Here is a 17,949-nt window from a genome sequence, read left to right on the forward strand (position 1 = left end):
AATTGCAAACACTGTTATTCCACAAGGTGGAGCCATAGGGAGAAAAATGTATGGGTATATGTATGTCTTCCAAGAGAGAAAGGTTTGATGGTACAAGTTTGACACTCTCAGAAAGTTTTGGTCAGCAAAGGTGGAGAGACCTGTGTTTTATTTCCCTTTTGTTCGCTTTATAAATAGCTTAACACAACACAATATGTTTCAGACATGCACAGTTCAACAAGGACCCCTGAAGATCCACACCACACCCAGTTGCTTGTTCACCTGGCAAGCATGAAAATCAATTAATTTTTCAAGCAACTTTGGAGGTGGAGAGCACTAATGGTATCTCTGACCAGAGGGGTGCACTTGGCAACAACGGGGTAGTCCACCAGAGAAGTAAATAGACTGCAGGGAAGTAGAGAAAGGTAAAAGAATGGCTGGTATAGGCTGTAAGATGTCCTAAATGAGTCTTGAATCTGCCTTGTGTACTGAGACAGTGTCCTTTCCCCTGACAATGGCAGGAAGATTGTTCCAAAGGGAGGAGGTCATATAGGAAGAGGTCCTGCCCCCTGTTGTTTCAAATACAGGGAATGACAAGGAGTACTCTGGGTAAGCTTATACAGAGCTGGTAAATCAGTAGCATATTGTGGCATAAGGCCACCTATTGCTTTGTAAGTTAGCAACTAGGCCTGCTATTTAATAATCATGACTACTTGGGCTGCTGAGTTTTGAATAATTTAGATATTTCTAAGTCTGAAGTATTGGGGCAGCCAAAGAGTTGCGCAATACAGTAGTCAGTTCTTGAAGAAACAAAAGCATGAATCAGTCTTGAGGTCAGTAAAGGAGAACAAATGGCTGGTCCTGGAGATACTTCAAAGGTGAAAATATGCTCTTTTGGACTTTGGCCTGATGTGAGTTTCGGATTGGAGACAATATTTTGGCTTTGTTTCTTAGCTGAAGAAAGCTGGGCTGAACAGCCTTCTTAATTTATGTTTCTAAAGTTAGGAGGTTAAAGAAAACCAAAGTTCCTAACTATCTTTTAAGCTGGCACACAGAGGACCAGGTCACTATAAGTCTGGTTTCTCGCAGGGTTGGATCCAAAGAAGAGGAATTCATTGAGCTGGAGGAAGTTTTCAGAATGTTGGAAAAATAATTCAGATTACTGTATAAACATGCTTTGTTGTTCAGTCTGACAATAAAGCTTTAACAATGAAAATGGGTATTGTGACAATGGATTATGTCACTCAGAGGTGTCATATTAATTGAGACAAGAATAGGGCCTTAAATTGACCCTGGGAGAGACCACAGAGAATAGGTGCAAGGGGTGAAACTCAGCCACCTATACTTAAACCAAAATGTCTTTCACCTAACTTGGCGAAAGGTAACTTCATGGGCAGTTCCAGAAGCCCAAACTTTTCTAATCTATTAATGAGGACTCAGTGATCAATAGTGTCAAGGTCTATGCTCAGATCTTAAGGAACAACTATTGAACAATCTACAGAATCTGCAGCTTGTAGATTCTGAACAGAAACCTGACTGGAATTCATCAAAATGGTGTGAAAGTGAGCTACTAGATGACTGAAGACAACTTTTCAGATAACTTTTGTAGTTTTCATTTATACATCAACATTTTTAAAACTATAAATTCAGCCATATGTAAAGGCATGTTTGTAAAACTTGAGCTAGGCTATGTGAATAACCAACTGGGAACAAAATGTCAGATGGAACCTCTGGGTGCTCCAGTTTCCTCCCTCATTTCAAAAACATGCAAGTCAGGTGGATTGGAGACTCTAAATTGCCTATAGGTGTGAATATGTGTGATTGTCGGTATTATTGTAATAGCATTCTCCCTGTGATGGACTGGGAAGCTGTCCAGGGTGTTTCCCTGCCTTCTGCCCAATGCATGCTGGGATAGGCTCCAGCCCCCTGTGACCCTGAATAATATGCAGATAAAGATAATCATTGAATGAAAATATGATAGCCTGTTGAACATTTATCAATACACAGGATATGATGTTAATATCCTTTGTGCCATAATCCAAGGTGAGTATTCATATAGAGGCCCAACTGTGATTCCTAAAATGCCTAAAAACCGCATGCATCACTTAGAAACAGCAAAAGCCTTTTCTCAGCCCTGGAACAAAAATAATAAAACAAATTTCAATTCAATACTTTCCTGATGAAGCCGCTTAAACCTGGAAAACAGAAATTCCAAATTCATAATTCATTTTTCTTCATGTTCCCTTTTCTTGGCAAGTTCTGGAGGGATTACCCAAGTCATTGAATTAACAAACATAAACTCCTTGAATACAAATGAAAGAACCATGAAACTAGATATTTATATAATCTATTTTCATGTAAATTTTCAAGTCAGTCTAGATCCCCATGACTGTCAAACGAAACCTTTTTGCTGGGCAGAGATGTCTGCTAGAGGTTTACCTCGGTATAAATCATCCATAAGAGGGCAACAGAATCCACATATTTTGTTTTCCAAACAATTAAATGTGAATATTCTGGAATGAATCTGTTACACTTAAAGTGTAAAAGTGTATTCACTGTGAATGCACTACACTCACTATACACTTAAATACACTTTAAAGTCTTTCATAGATTTCAGAGGGTATTCCACCAACTTTGGTATTTTTCAACAACTTATTAGATGCAATGAATGAGAGAAAAATAAGACTGCAGCACTGAAAGTAGGTGGTGGAGGTCAGATCCCAGATGGGACTATCGTTGAAGAAAGATGAAATTGAAATGGACAGCATATGTGTTTTATACATACAGCAATCTATTATCAACTGGCTTTTCACCTACATTGTTGTAACATTAATGTACACCATGTTATGTTATAAGAGAGTGAGCCTGTTAAATTACGACATGTGGAGTAGTCAAATGGCATGTGGTTTGACTTTTAAATGAATTAAAAGGAAAATCCACTTTTCAACAGACTTCACACGTGTTTCTGGGACATAAATTCCATTCTTACAAAAAAAAATATGACTGTGAAAATCAACTCATCTTTCCTACCATGAGTGGGCATTTGAAATCAAAGTGTGAATATGTGAGAAACCATCCTGTCCTGATCCATTCAAAGTTCCGGTGATATTTTGAGCCAGCTGGAGTAAAATAGAGTTGGTATGTCAAGTTTGCCTCTTTTGTAGCCTTTATATGACTGAGAAATTATGAGACAGCAAATCCCTCTTCATCATGGCTATCTGATAAGCCCATTGTAGTGGAAATAAAGTCTGTAGCAGTCTAACTGGGCAATTCCTGCCCAAAACAAATATTTTGAGTATGGGCAAAAAATTGCTGGAATAGGGACAAAGCAAGGGAATTCCCACAGTTATGAGGAGTTACTCCATGTATTCATTAACAAAGACCAGGGCAGCCTGATTCAAAGTCAAATACCAGTGATTCTATTATTCTATTAACAAGCAAAATACCAAAACAAAACACATATGGTGTTCTATACATATAAGCATCTCAATTTATGGTATAAGACTGAAGTCTTTGCCCTTCGACATATGGAAATTGTATATCATCATTAGTTGCTTAATGCATTATTTAGAAGAATCTGTAACAAGTGAATAGTTGATGATGTGAATTGTTGATATTGTGGTTGATAAGTACATTATGTCTATCAGTCAATCAGTTACAAATCCATTGTACAGCAATAGTGCACAGGAGAGTACACAAATCAACAATACTCACTGCAGGAACTCGAAAGTAATAGCAGTGATAGCCTACTATTTGCATCAATGGAGACTGCAGGGATAGGAAAGTGGATAATGTTGGTAAAATGTAGTGGGCTTTAAGGAACAATAGTATCATCAAAAAACAACCAACCTTAACAAAGTTTTTAGAAAATGATTATCATGTACATTTACATTGTCTGAAATTGCAGTCCATCTTTCATGGCCTATATTGTAATAACCAAATACTAGTGCCATTATTTATTATCATGCAACAACACTTGGTGGCATTTGCACTCAGTGTAGCATGATATCTCTGACAGAGTAATGCTGGACTTGACAGATACTGCAATCAACTGGGTCAATACAAACTCAGCTACCTGAGTTACATTAATGGAATGTGAAGATGCTTCAGATTGTATGTGCTTTTTATGCACTGTTACGCTTTCTATTCCCCTTCATCTCAGCTGTATTCGCAGCCCTAACACAGCATAAATAAACACAGTGAAACACTTTAACTGTGACATGCATATGTATGAGATGTAAAATAATTTGAACCCTTTGAGCATTTCCTTGTCAACTCTCAAAAGCAGCACTTCAGCGTTTTTGTGAAAACATCACTGTATCCCAGAACAAAAGTTTCCTTCCCTCTTGTCACAGGTGCCATCTCATTAGTGGCAAATCAATAAGCTGACATTTATGTTGTACCCAGTCATGCAGCATCTCCCTCTCAGTGGAAGACTGATATCACAGCGAAGAAACGCATTATTTGTTCAGGAGGGTATGCTGCCAAGCTGTATGTATGTGCTGTATTAAGAGAGATTTCACAACACATACAAGTCATTCCAGATACAGTTCATTGCTTGTGATTGGGATTGTGGGGTGGCGCATTACAATTATGTGCCAAGAAATGTTGTGTGAGAGCTGTAAAAAACATTTTATATCGCAATTTATATCCTAAAATTTAAATACACGACAGGCTCAGAAGCTGCTTTTGTTTTTTGTCTAGGTTGTCTTAAACATGGTGCTGTTGTGTTGCATAGGCCACAGCTGAGTAAAACTTGTTTTTGATGCAACCTAATTCTGGCCCCAAAAAATGTGAATGAAAATAATTAACTATGAATGAAAATATTGTGCTTACTATCAATCCACTCAATTTATTTGCTGATAGGCAGTCATTGCTACTGTGTTTTTACACTTCACTTCCCAGAATTCACTTTGCAGTCAAACAGTATGGCCAGTACTGTGTCTTCTTTGACCTTGGATTTTCTGTTGATGATGTTTGAGTTTCTGTAAGTACCGCTCTTTTGTCTGTTCAGCCAAGTTCCTATATATCTGTGGCAATCATTGCGTAAGATTCATCCTGTCTGGGGTGTCCTGGTGGCTCAGTGGTCTGAGGAGTACGATGTAACCACTATGTCTTGGGTTCAAATCTGTCCCAGGACTGTTGTATGTTGTCCCAGTCTTTCCTGTTTTCTCCACTTTGCACTTAAAGGAAAAGTTATGAATTTGTTCACATACACATGCAAAACAAAAGTCTAAAAATTCCACAAATGACATTTTTGGCTCTTAAAATATGTTGTTACTAAAAAAAATGAAAATATAATTTTGTACGTTTCGTAATTTTTGTGAAAACCTGTTGGACTTCTTATGAACCAAAGTATTTGTTTGTGGATGGTCAAAAATATTTGGGCTTTCTTATTTTAATTTGTATTCATCCAGTATATAGTATAGTATTTCTGATGGACCACAATTCACTCCATAGAAGTGCTACCCAACCGTCAAGTGATTTTATTTGATCCATTGATTGATTTCAGTGTACTTTTATTGTAGTCAATGTTTATGTACTGTATAGATGTGCATCCCATGCTAGTTGGCTAGTAGCTAGCTGTGAGTGGCTGTGGCTGTTGATATGGCATGCTTAGCAGACCAAACCATTTATAGAAAATAGGTAAAAATCTACTGGTTAGAAAATTAAAAATTATCCTGATGTATCAATTGGTTCACAAATGATATCTAAATTTCTGCTTTCACTTTCTTCCCTTCAAGGTTTTAATTCAACAGCTAAGAATAACTGATAAAAAGCTTTGATCCCCGCTGACTGTTGTGCTTCTTAACTGAAGTAGAACTGTGACGATGTTATTGCAGTTGCTTCTGAATGGATTTCCCCTCACTAACTGGGGATGGCATTGTTTATTACCATCTATGGGGCACATGCCTAAGATATTATGGGTATTGTATACAATATTGTGGGTAACTCTTTAAATTGATTGAAGAGTTTTCACTGTCATCAATTTGTTTGTTATTTCTCAAGATCAGTTTTGTGGCATTAACCAATACATTATGTGCATAAAGATGATAGCCGCCTGGTTTGATGTCATTGCTTTTTTCAGACTCATCGCACATTGCCAAGTATTCAAACCTCAGCATAGCAAATGATCAAAAAACAGATTGCACTGGGAAACTCCCTGTAGGTGGCACATGCAGAAATGGTGCAATGGTGTCAAATGGGAAACTTGCAAGGTATTGCTGTACCCAGATACAGTTGAATGGTTAAGCCTCTCTGTAACCACAGCTCTGCTGTGGCTCTGCTGCAACCAGAGCTTTCACTCCTGTGTCTCTTTCCCACTGTCTGTATCAAGAATAAAAAATATTAAAGCTAAGTGCAAGTTTTTTCTTTCCATGAATACAGATATTTCTAACAGATGCAGATGCATTGTTGTTTGGTTGGCTATAACTTTCACAAGGGGTTAAAGGTCACTGACGTAGGCCTACAGTCGGTTTTTCATTTTCTGGGCCACAACTTTTAAAATTAGCAAAAAGTTGCTGAAGGTACATAAACGTATAGTCTAAAAAGTGTAATTGCTGCCAAAAAGACAACATATGTAAAACAAAATGTAAAATAAATGTTACAAGACCCTGTTGTGGTTTTGGTGAACACAGTTTGTCACAGTACTATGTTCAGAATGGATCCAAAACACTCACATAAAAGTTGGATGTCATAGTAATGCTAGTAAAGTTGAAACCGCCAGTGTCAAAGTGATAGTTGGGAGTTAAAGTCCCTCAAACCACGTGTGCCCCCATTTGGATTGAATCCTGCCTGAGCTTTTTCTCCTGTCTTCTTTGCCTCTCCCATGGTGGGATGGCCTAGTGGTTACAGAGACTGTTCTTTAACCTGAAGTTCATAGGTTTGATCCCTGCACCAGTCACTGTTGTGTCCACCAGCAGTCGTGTTACACTGAACACTGAACCCCTGCCTGCTCACTCTGGATAAGAGTGTCAGTTAATGCCTAAAATATAAATTCTAGCTCAGAAATTTTAATCCCCCGACACCCACGTTCATTTTCTCTGGCAGTAACATAATTTTTGAGTGTTCTTTGCTGGAGCAGGCAGGCACACTCATCAGAAGGGTTTAGTCAGAGACATTTGAAGTGTGTAATGATTAGTAACATCCCTCATTCTAGCAGAAAAAACTGCTTTCCCAAACTTTTCATCTCAAGGACCCCCAGATAGATACACATCACGCCACTGGCCTCTGTATGATAAGATTTTATCCCAAGAAACCCCATCCTAGAGGATTTTTTGTCTAAGATTTGTGTGGAATTGCATAACTGTCTGTGGTGCAACCTTTGAGGAAACTGCCATACATTCTATAATTTGGGATAACTTCTAGGGAGTGAAATAACAGTCAAATGAAAGTACTCCTCATTTTGTTGACGACCCCCTGGAAGGCCTTCCGGGACCCCGTGGGGGACCCTGCACCCCACTTTGGGAAGCCCTACTGCTGTAGCCCACCTCGCGCACAGCTAGCCTCCTCCCCCGAAGCCCCACCCCCAAATGAAGCACTTAGTCAAAAGGGAGATAACTATTTAAAAACTTTGAGCGAGGGGGACTGTTTATTAAGACATTTGTAAAATAGTAACTTCGTCCACGGCTGTTTTCCCGACAACGGAATGGTGTGAATTTCATGTCGAGAGAGGAGCGATACCGTGATATCCGCGTCAACTTCAAGCAAGTTTACTTGGGCATTTTCTGGAGACTGCATGGTACGTCCGTTCGTTTTCAAGGGATAACACACTGTACAGATAGTGTTTAGCTTGCTTCTAGAAATATAACTTATACCCATAGACTGCACAGCATCTATACGTGGCTCCTATGAATACTGTAAACAATCTTTTCCACCGCTACGTCAAGCGCGTATAAATCCAGCTGAACATCTGTCTCTTGACGCCGTTGACATGTAGCCTATAGCTTTCCTTGTTTCTTTACTTTTTGAAGCCATATTACATTGTGTACACACCCATGCTGATGTCCATCTGTAGGCTGTTTTGTCCGTGTTTGTTTGAAGAAAAACAACTGCAACATGACACACAGGTGAACATTTCTTAAGAGTGTTTTTTATCCAGTGCATCCAGAAGGTATTCCCTGCGGACAGGAGAGGCATGATCTGCATGTCTTCTCTCATTTCAGTCCAAGCGCCCTGTCTCATGAAACGTGAATTACTGTGGAACTAACGGTGTCATATTTTAGATAAGAAACGTAATAATGAATCAATGGGAATCAGTTCCATTGCCGCATGGCGTTATTTGTGGGAATAATTAAGCAGTATCTCTTGTTAATTGCTGTGTGTGATCAGTAATGGTAATCAGTGTTGCTTGTGAGCGAGGATGAAGATGGTAATAGTACTGGACCCCGGGGAAACACAATATGAAAGAGTAAAGCAACAGTCTTTGAGTGCTTTAAGTGATCTCTCAATATTTATTCATCTCATATGTTCACTAAGGAAAAGCTCAGACAGATAAAAGACTGATTGGTCAGCATTTTTTGTACTGGCCTCATAGCCCATAAGGAATTTGCAGTATCCACTGGTTTGTTTGTGTTCATAGCGTTGCCACACATGTTAATTGTAATGTTCCTCAAACTAGGGATGAAGTGAATCTAAAAAGCTGAATAATAAGAACAGTTTGTCCTCACATGTTGTATGCAAAAGCTAAATTGGAATGGACAGTTCAAGGACATTTTTGAAGAAACATCTGGATCAACAACAAATTGGTAGTCAGTAATTGTTTCTTACTTTTTAGCCTCACAATCAGTATTGGATCCAAAAATGATGCATCAGTCAAGTTAAGATACATAATTGTGACAGATTACAAACCTTGGCTATTTGCCACCGAGGTAGCCGTGTGTGTATGTGTGAAGGGACCTCCAGGTGGCTTGAGCTGGCAGAGGTGCGGGTTCGAATCCAGGCTCACATGTTTGTAGCATGTCATCCCCCAATCTTTCCCATACACTATACATATGTGTTTGTGTGCTTAAGTGTGTGGGCACACTTTCCAGCTGTGGGAGAAATGTATACATGCTTGTTATATGCACAGTGACCAGTGATCATCAAACCTACATGATTGCATTACACAAAAGCAGATGAGAAGACTGGGCAGTTGGTCAGTTCTGAGTCTGTATACATTCAGACAGATCTAAGATCACTCACCAGGTCATGTGACCATAAACCTAAAGATGACTTGCATTAAAAATCTATTTTGCTCATGTACCATATAGTGCAAGATGCAGTACATAACAGACAGACAAACATAGAGACACTACTGGAAATGACACATCCCATCCATGTGTGCTGCTCTTCTTACTCTCTGCTTTGTGATCACAGAAACATATGACTCTGGATGTAACAACCCTTAACTACAGTATATGTATAAGCGATGATGACACAGATATAAGCCAGGCCTTTAACCTTGAATTGACCGCAAGTATTTAGCTTGGTCTCAGTAATGTGCAGTACTTTCAGTCTGGGGTCTGCATGTTTTGATGTCTTTTCCAGATCTTCTTTGAGTGAAATAGTAGCTCCGCTTAGACAGTCAGGGTTGAAGAGAAGTCACATGAGGTGATTTTGACTGTTGCAGCAACAAAACCAGCACCGTGTGTCCGTTTGAACAAAACCCATGCTATGAACCCAAAACAAGACTTTGGTCTCTTTGCCCCGGCAACAATTAGGTGAAATTGTGCCACAGCGTTTTCAAAATTCCATGCAATCTATTGAAGTAAAGACTCTAATGCATTTCCATCAGCGATGACAATCCTCTTCTATCCCAGAGTAAACCTGGTTTCCAGTCTGTGGTATCACAGAAGCGTAAGATCGCACTTTGTAGATTGGTTTCAGCCCTGAATGTCACTTTCCTTTGGTGCGGTCTTTGGCTCACAGAAGATAGCGCAGCACAGTTTACCGCCACTTAGTCAGGGTGAAGAGATGAAGGGAAGAGGTGGGGGGGTGGGGGGCATAAATCAAACGAAGGGCACTAGCTCTCCTTGACTAGCTGGAAGTGTAATATTTGTCGTGATCTTCCAAAATGACTTCCCAGCCCCAGCAGCTGCCAGACGAGTGAAAGGCTCTTTTGTCCCATGCAGCTGCTTTGCACTGCAGAGCAATGCACCTTAGTACTTTGTGCATCTCACTTCCCATGCAGCCTTTATGGTTCACCTCAGAAGATAGGTGTACATCTGTTTCTCCCACCCAGTACGCCCACTGGTCACAGAAACAGAGCTCAGCATGCCTGCCAAGTGCAACCATGCATGAATGCAGTTCCTGTCACAGCACTTCTCACTAGTCTTTGATATTTTGACACATTTTCTAGATGTTAAAATTGCAGTTTGGCCATGAAGAATTGAATATAACTTAGAGAAGTAGTTTTCACAACTTTTGCTGTGTAGCCCACCTCTCCAAAATATGTTTTACTCATGATGCAAAGCTTATTTTGTAAGGTATTATGTATGCCAATATTGCAGCATTTTAAATGACTATAATACTAGCCCAAAATATTAGTTCTGTATTTAATCTCTTTTATATTGTAGGCATTTGGAAAAAGTTTTGACTGCATAACATAACCAATAACCGACCATCCTAGCCAACTAGCCATAGCCTAAATCAGTTTCTCCAGAATAATTTGGGACCATTTTAATCTTTCTGTAACCCACCTTTATGTCCTGATTCAGCCTTTGAAAAACATTGATCTAGATTATTGAATGGAGTAGCTCATGCACCATTTTAGTCAAATCAATTGGCCTTAGACTTCCAAATGATGTTAATGCTTGTGAGAATCTGGAAGGGCTGTTTTCTGAAAGACTATGTGTTCCTAAGCTGCTGTGCTGCTCTGTAGTGCTGAAAATCCTCTGCTTTTGTTAGTCTAATCCTCACAACTCACTGCTATGATGGCGAAGGTGATATCCTTGCTTTCTGGCATTGAAACAATGATTGAAGAGCAAGTTTTATCCTGGTTAACTTTTGTTTAAAAGTGTTGATGACAATTATTGAAAAGGCTGCTATCTTTCCCATTTGTTTTGAAGCTTTTTTAAGTGCAGTGGGTAGTTCTAGTCCGGTTCAGCCAAGAAAATGAAATTAATATATCCATAGATGAGCTCACCTAAAAGGTTCTGTTTAAATTGGAACTCTACAGTGTCATTATTTCATTTTTAGGTTGATTGCTAGTTGCTTTCTGAAAACAAATGACCTATTGGCATATCCTTATTTTAAACATCAATAATTCACTTGTAATGATACAATTACACTTCAAGCTTTACTCACCTGCAAATCCAACCAATCCAATCCAAATCCTTTCCTCCAATTTAGAGGAGGCCAAGTCCATAAACAACAGCATTGCCATGATTACTGTATTTCTGTGCCAAATACTGGCTGCCAAAATTTAATTAGATCTAAATTTGCATCTAAAAATTCTGAAATATTTGCATAAAATTAAGTGATGACTATGGAAAAATAAGGGATGTAAAACAGACATTATAATCTTGATTGGGACAATTTGAGATGTTTCTCAGCTTCCAATTAATGATGGAGTTTTTCCACTGTCACTTTTTTTAAGGCAGACATCATCAATATTGATACAGTTACTTTTTAACGACTTTAATGCTGTTTTTACGATATACTGTCTACCACATCAAAATCAGCAAAATCATATGCAAGACGGTATGGAATTCCCTATATCTCCAGAAAGCTCAGTCTATGTTTTCATTAGGTATACAGCATGTGACTGTAGCATTAATATTTAAGCCACCTGGTGTGAAATAAATGAAATGGTCAGCAGAATATTGCTGAGAGGCTGCAACCTTTTCTCTCTCTTTCCTGATCTCTCAACCCCCTGCAGTTCTACTTTCCCCTCCAAATTCCCAGGAGGCACTTCCCACTGTTTGAGAGACACAATGCTTTGCTGCAAGTACTGGCTAACAAACAGTTAAAAAAAACAAAAAAAAAAACAAAAGAACAGTGACCATCACCTCAAAATGCTCTGCTATCACTGTCATGCCTGGAAAAGTTATTGAGACTCTTAATGCTGAGGTTTCTTGTATTTTTGGCTATGTGTAATGACATTTATGACACTTGTTTACTCCCACAACACTGATTTAGTTCTAAATAACTTCAAGTGAGCCAGTGGGAAGGTAAGGGATCAGGAGAAGGTGCAATACATCCAATAAAGTTCTTGTTTTTAAAGATAGAAACATCAAATGAAGAAACATTCTGGCCAAATAGACTCTAAGACTATACAGTGCCATTGAAATTGACATTCTCAACAGGATAGGCCCAATTGTTCAATGTATCATTTTGAAGCAGGTAAAGGAAAAAATAGAGGTTGTGTCTAAAAAGATTGGGCACCATATAGGGCCTTTAATATGTGTTTTTTTGCCCTGTCATGGTGGTCAGTGTGTGGGGTTAGATTAGTAAATTTAAGGGTTCAGTCATGCTGTTTAGCACGGTTGCACTAAGCTGCTTACTCAAGACCCCGCTGGAGGATCCAGTGTTTCCTGACGCTCTCAATTAAAGTGTTAAATAACCCGTGGCATGTTCAAAAGTGTTTCACACCCAGCAAGCCAGTCAGCTGTCCCATGCTCCTGAGAGAGCTCTTTCTGACTGGCCATGGGCTCGGGAAGGTGTGTGCAGCGCGATCCTTTGAAGCTTGCACGACCCCCAATTAACCCTCCCAGATTAATCCCCTGGTCTGCAGACCGCCGTCTCCCTTGTCTCATCTCATCACTCCCACAGGGAACATTAGGTAGAGCCCAGTTCCCTGCTGTTTGACCACGCTGAAATACAACCTGCTTCCACTGGTTGACTTTCTCTACTTTTGTTCACTTTGCAGCTGGAGCTGGGAGCTGACTCTCTTCAGACTGCCTCATAGAGAGGGAACCTTTCTGAAAACCAGGAGGAAGGCCTGTTCACTCACCTTCCTTGTTTGGGAAAGCTGCAGGATAAAAGCACAATGGCTGGAAGATCCACAATTCCCTTGTTACTTCTTGCAATATTTTGCCTGGCATCTGCAGGTAAGTTTTGCTCAATACTTATCTGTATGTATAAATAATGGAGCCGCTCTATCACATATACATGTGTATGCATAAAAATAAAATATTCTTATCAGGAGTAGTCAAAGTCTAACCCGTCTAAGTCTGGTGTAGGGAATGCATGATGTTGAGTATTCATCATGCATTAAAGCCTGCAGTAGCAGCACTCCCAAGGAAGTCCATTTCACACTGAAAAGACTCGTCACGGAGAGCCTTGTGTTGCCTGTTTTGTCAGGCAAATACGACTTTGCCCACACTCTGGGATTTTCCACTGTTTCTCCCAGCATGCCTTTCTAGACAGTGCTTGTCAGAATAGTGACTAAGGGGGGTTTGCATTAAGAAAGTGCTGACAAGTTCAATCTCACAATGCAAACACTCAGCAGGTCCACATGTATCTGTCAGATTGATTGAAATGAGATGTAGACACTGCCAAATACCCAGTAATTTACAGCTATTGGACAGATAAACCAAAGAGAGAGAGAGAGAGAGAGAGAATAACCAAGTAAACAGCTACAAAGACGAATGCAGAGACCCTGTGGTTGAGGGAATGCTTTCAATGGATCATATTCATGTCAGCCCCCTGGATGATTTCATTCACTCCTGCAACCCACACCATGCACCTTTTCTGGTTGAAGGGAAATACATCTCACTTTTAAGAATGTACGTGTTGCTCTTATGATAATGACAAACCTTTGACAATCCAAACAGTATTGTGAATATGAACAACAACTTCTAAAGGTTAGAAACCTAATCTGTGACACCCTACCAAGTTGCTTGTGTGGCCTTATCACAGTGGCCTTTTCCATCCTCTTTAGATCTCTCTCCTTGTTTCTGTACATCGGTGAGACATCACAGACTAGAGGATGGGACCGGCTGTTTTCTCTTTGCCTCTGGCTACAGGAGACGATAGTGAATATTCACTGATATTGACATAACTGTGCTAAGGCATAGGAATAACATCTGCAACTTTTTCATATAAATAAATAACCGTTTTGCTACTCTCTATGCCGATTGATACCATCTAATAGTGATTCAACCTATAGCCAGTTCTTGAAAGCTTTCACATTTGCTGCTCTGAGCACCCGGTGTCAGGTAGGTCTTTTCTGGGAAAAAATCCTGTGCCGCACAGGAAGTGATGCGTTTTATGTAGCAACAGCGAGTTGTTTGGAACTAATAGAAGAACTGGGTAGTTAGCATGAGCAGCGGAAAAGAGCGCCACCAACAGAAACCTCATCAACATAAAATCTGAACTAAAACTCATCACAGTGCTGGCTACACTGTTTGATCGACAGGTGATCTCTGGGAAGTGTAGTGCAAAAACAAATAATGAATTTTCATTGGAAAACTCAAATTGGCATTATTAACCAAATGAAAATAGACAATATTAAACAAATGTACCATCATTAAACAAATAATCATATATAGTGAGTAAATAGATCAGTTGAAATGTGGTTGAAGGAAACACTCATCCAAAAGTCTGCCAATGAGCCTCGCCAGTCAGTTGGAAAAATTTGTCATGTTATTGGTAACAATCTGGCGGCACCACACTGACAAGTTAGTGTACAATTCCCCTTTTTTATGGTTTCAGAGTGTAAACTGTACTGCTTACAAGTGTTGGTTTCAGTGCACAATACAAGCCTTTGAAGTTGAACTCAACTTAAATGCGCAATACCCCGTGTTAGTTTTCTGTGGTAGCGCTGGAATAATTACCAGGTAGAAGGCATGCTAGCTAGCGCTCCAGAAATGTGTGGTTCGCGTTTCCAAGGCTCTCAGTCTGATCGCCGCCACAGGCTATTATTTGAAAGGTTCTTCTCTATTCTCTCGAGGTTTGAACCGCACTCAAGAGGATTGTTGCTGACTATTACACAAACAATAGCAATGTAGTCAGCATGTGCTGTGGGTAGAGCAAACAGAGTTTCTCCCACAATGCCAGGATCTGCAACACAATGAGCTCACGTATGAAGTTTTCCACTGGATTCTTCCACATTAACCAAGAAGCATTGTTGCACAGAGTCACAAGGGACAGATGGATATTTACAGTGAGACAGCCAAATACCCCTTCCTCTAAAGTATACTGCTCTAGCATCAAGTATAGTGACTGATTTATTGATCAGTCTTGAGATGCTCTTGAATCATCCAAACAGTGGATTTGTGAATGGGTACAACACAGAGTGCAATGTACACATTAAGGTAATTGGTCCATTTTTAAAGTTCAAGAATATTCCCCTATCTGCATTTCACGGTGGCAAATTAACTTTGTTTTGTTAACTGTCAGCAGTAGGCTTATCAATTACTTTCCGGTTCAGCTTTTTTACGCTCGATCACTTCAGCATATCTTTCACACCTCCCTCCCTCTCTCCCTCTCTCTCTCTCTCTCTCTCTCTCTCTCTCTCTCTCTCTCTCTCTCTCTCTCTCTCTCTCTCTCTCTCTCTCCCCCTCTGTCTCTTTCTATCATCTTGCAGCATCTGTGTAAACAGTCACATCTGTCCTCTAAACTTGTCAGGAGAGCTCTTACGTAATGTTTAGATTAGTCTGCAATGGGTCTTCTCTCTGTGTAATGCAATCCAGGATCTGGGCCTCCCATAACTCTTAAAAGTCAGACTGAAAGCACCTTAATGTTCATATTCCAAGTGTCTGCTCTACTGCTTCACTCTCTTTTTGCTGTTTATACTTTTTTTTCCATAGCCCTACTACCATTTTGTGTGTGCCTTTCCTCAATTTGCCAAAACCTTTATTTTGCGAAGGATATATTATGGACATTTGGGCAGACTTCGGGTTTCGCAATGAAATAAAGTCATGCAGGAGCCATGCCAGATATTAATTTGAGGCACTTGCCAGAAACAGCTCCGGCAGGATGCCGGTAATACTGGAGGCACAACGCCGGGCTGGTGGTTCACTGAAAAACACACTCGTATTGTTGAGTGCAGAGGTACTTTCTCCTCCTCTCATGCCCTTCCCTAATTTTTCTTATCCTGTGACTTGATGAATGACAGAGCTATTAGTGGGAATCTATCTTAAGCCATTCTATGGGGAACCACATGGTCTTATGAAGGGACTGTGGAAAAAAACAACACCTGGATAGGGAAAATACATTTTGCTCATATTCACAGTCCATACATTCAGCTTCAGGACTGTCAACTACAATGCTTAACTTTACTCTGAGGTATACAACCTCCTGTCTGTCTATGTTGTTGTGTACCCTTGGTAGATAACTTTCAAATTGATATCAGACCCCTCACTGTGCCAAAAGCAGTTGTAGCACTTTTCCCGCACAGTTGAGCAAAAGGTTGCGTGATAAATTCTTGTCTATATCCACAGTGCTTTCTTAAGGCCTGCAGGAGGGGACTGCCAAAATGCATTGTGCAACCGCTGTAATCTGAGAGGTGGGGTAGCCAGGGGGAGGAGAGAGGCAGGCGCAGGCGTGGGTCGTCCGGTCCAAATCGACACACTCCACACACGTACGGCGTGCCAAACCGACAAAGTTCCTTTCCAGCATGCTAAACCAGATGTTGCCCCGTGATTCATGCAGAGAGTCAGAGCCGCACAGCACAGAGGCTGTGTGCTGCTAGGGAGAGTGGTTGGGATGTTTACATAGCAACGGGAGTCCCGTGTGTGTCTAATTACAGGTCTGCTCTCCCCCATGGCGAGGCCTTTATCTCAACAACGCTGTCAAGGAGTTGAGGAGAGGCGGCAGGCATTCTGGCCCTCTCTGTCATTTGGTAATTGAATGAAGGTTACTCTGTTATTACCCCGTTTAATTAACAGCAGCGTATAAATTGATTTGTGGAATATTGACCTGTGATTTGTTTAGAAGTGGTGCTGTAGCAGAGATAACCTTCTCTAAGGTCTTGCCTGAGTCCCCAGTCAATCACTTGCTCATTCTCTTACTCACTTAGTCACTTAGTCATTCTCTCTCTCTGTCTCTGTCTCTGTCTGACACACACACACACACACACACACACACACACACACACATACATACACACACACACACACACACACACACACACACACACACACACACACGAAAGAAGCAAAAGCGCCTATATCTACTCCAAGAGACAGGTCTCTACAGATAAACAAGTGACCCCGTACAGATCCGTCATTTCTTGTCAGCCTCCCATTAAGAGTATGCATACGCAGATCTGCAGAAGTGAAGTGAATCCCGCCTCCCTCCCTCCCTCCCTCTCCATAGTTCCAGTAAGCAGGCGTGTAAATAATTTCAGCCAGAGCCAGTAATGGGAGACAGCTGGGGTGATCATGCATTTTCCATTGTGTTTCACAGCCCTATGAAAAAAAAGAAAGAAAAAAAAGCAGGCCACTGGAGCCGAGGAGAGTTGGAGTAAGAGAGTTATGTGGAGTGTGACTTCATTGAAGAAAGAGAGAACAATAATAAAAGAATTAACTCCCTCTGTCCTGATGCCTTAGGAAGTATTGGAAACAAAATCTGATTTGGTATTGATTTCTGATGGTTTCTGTTGAATCTTGTGCCGTCAACTAGCTACAACGTGTTTTTTTAACAAGATGGACAGGTTGAGGTCATTTGTCTAGTTTGTATTTCTCAACCACGGCTAATGGTAAGTTTAAGAGAACATCAGCTACTTAATCACCTGGTGAAGGTGCTTACTTTTGAGTGCATGACTTTTACTCTATCTAAAGGTATTATCTGAAAAAAGAGTCGTAATATGGGATGCTAGCTGAAGGTTTCCAGGTGGTGTCTTTCATCAGAGCAGCCCCTCATGGGGCCTCACCTTCCTCACTCCATTTCCACCAGATGAGTCTTGCTGAAAGGCTGTGTCCCAATTTCAGAATGATCCTTTGGAAAATAGGAGTGCTCCTTCCAAAAGACGACAGTAGGCCTTCCTCCGAGCACTAAATAACAGATATTCTGCCTTAGATCACAAATACGCAGACACACAGA

At 40.5% G+C, this 17,949-nt stretch overlaps 1 protein-coding gene across 1 annotated transcript in view; it reads left to right on the forward strand.

Moving 5' to 3' along the window:
- Positions 1–7,565: 7,565 nt before the first annotated feature.
- Positions 7,566–17,949, forward strand: part of tgfbr3 (transforming growth factor, beta receptor III) — a 65,845-nt gene continuing 55,461 nt past the window's right edge. Inside the window, exons 1-2 of the mRNA XM_071536096.1 lie at positions 7,566–7,720; positions 12,830–13,010. Coding sequence (XP_071392197.1) covers positions 12,950–13,010 — 61 coding nt within the window. The 5' untranslated portion in view covers positions 7,566–7,720; positions 12,830–12,949. The remainder of the gene's footprint in view (positions 7,721–12,829; positions 13,011–17,949) is intronic.

This window comes from Centroberyx affinis, unplaced genomic scaffold (genome assembly GCF_046629955.1).
Source record: "Centroberyx affinis isolate AG114_WGS23_722 - 3 ecotype Tasmania unplaced genomic scaffold, CSIRO-AGI_Caff_v1 ptg002825l_1, whole genome shotgun sequence".
NCBI lineage: Eukaryota > Metazoa > Chordata > Actinopteri > Beryciformes > Berycidae > Centroberyx > Centroberyx affinis.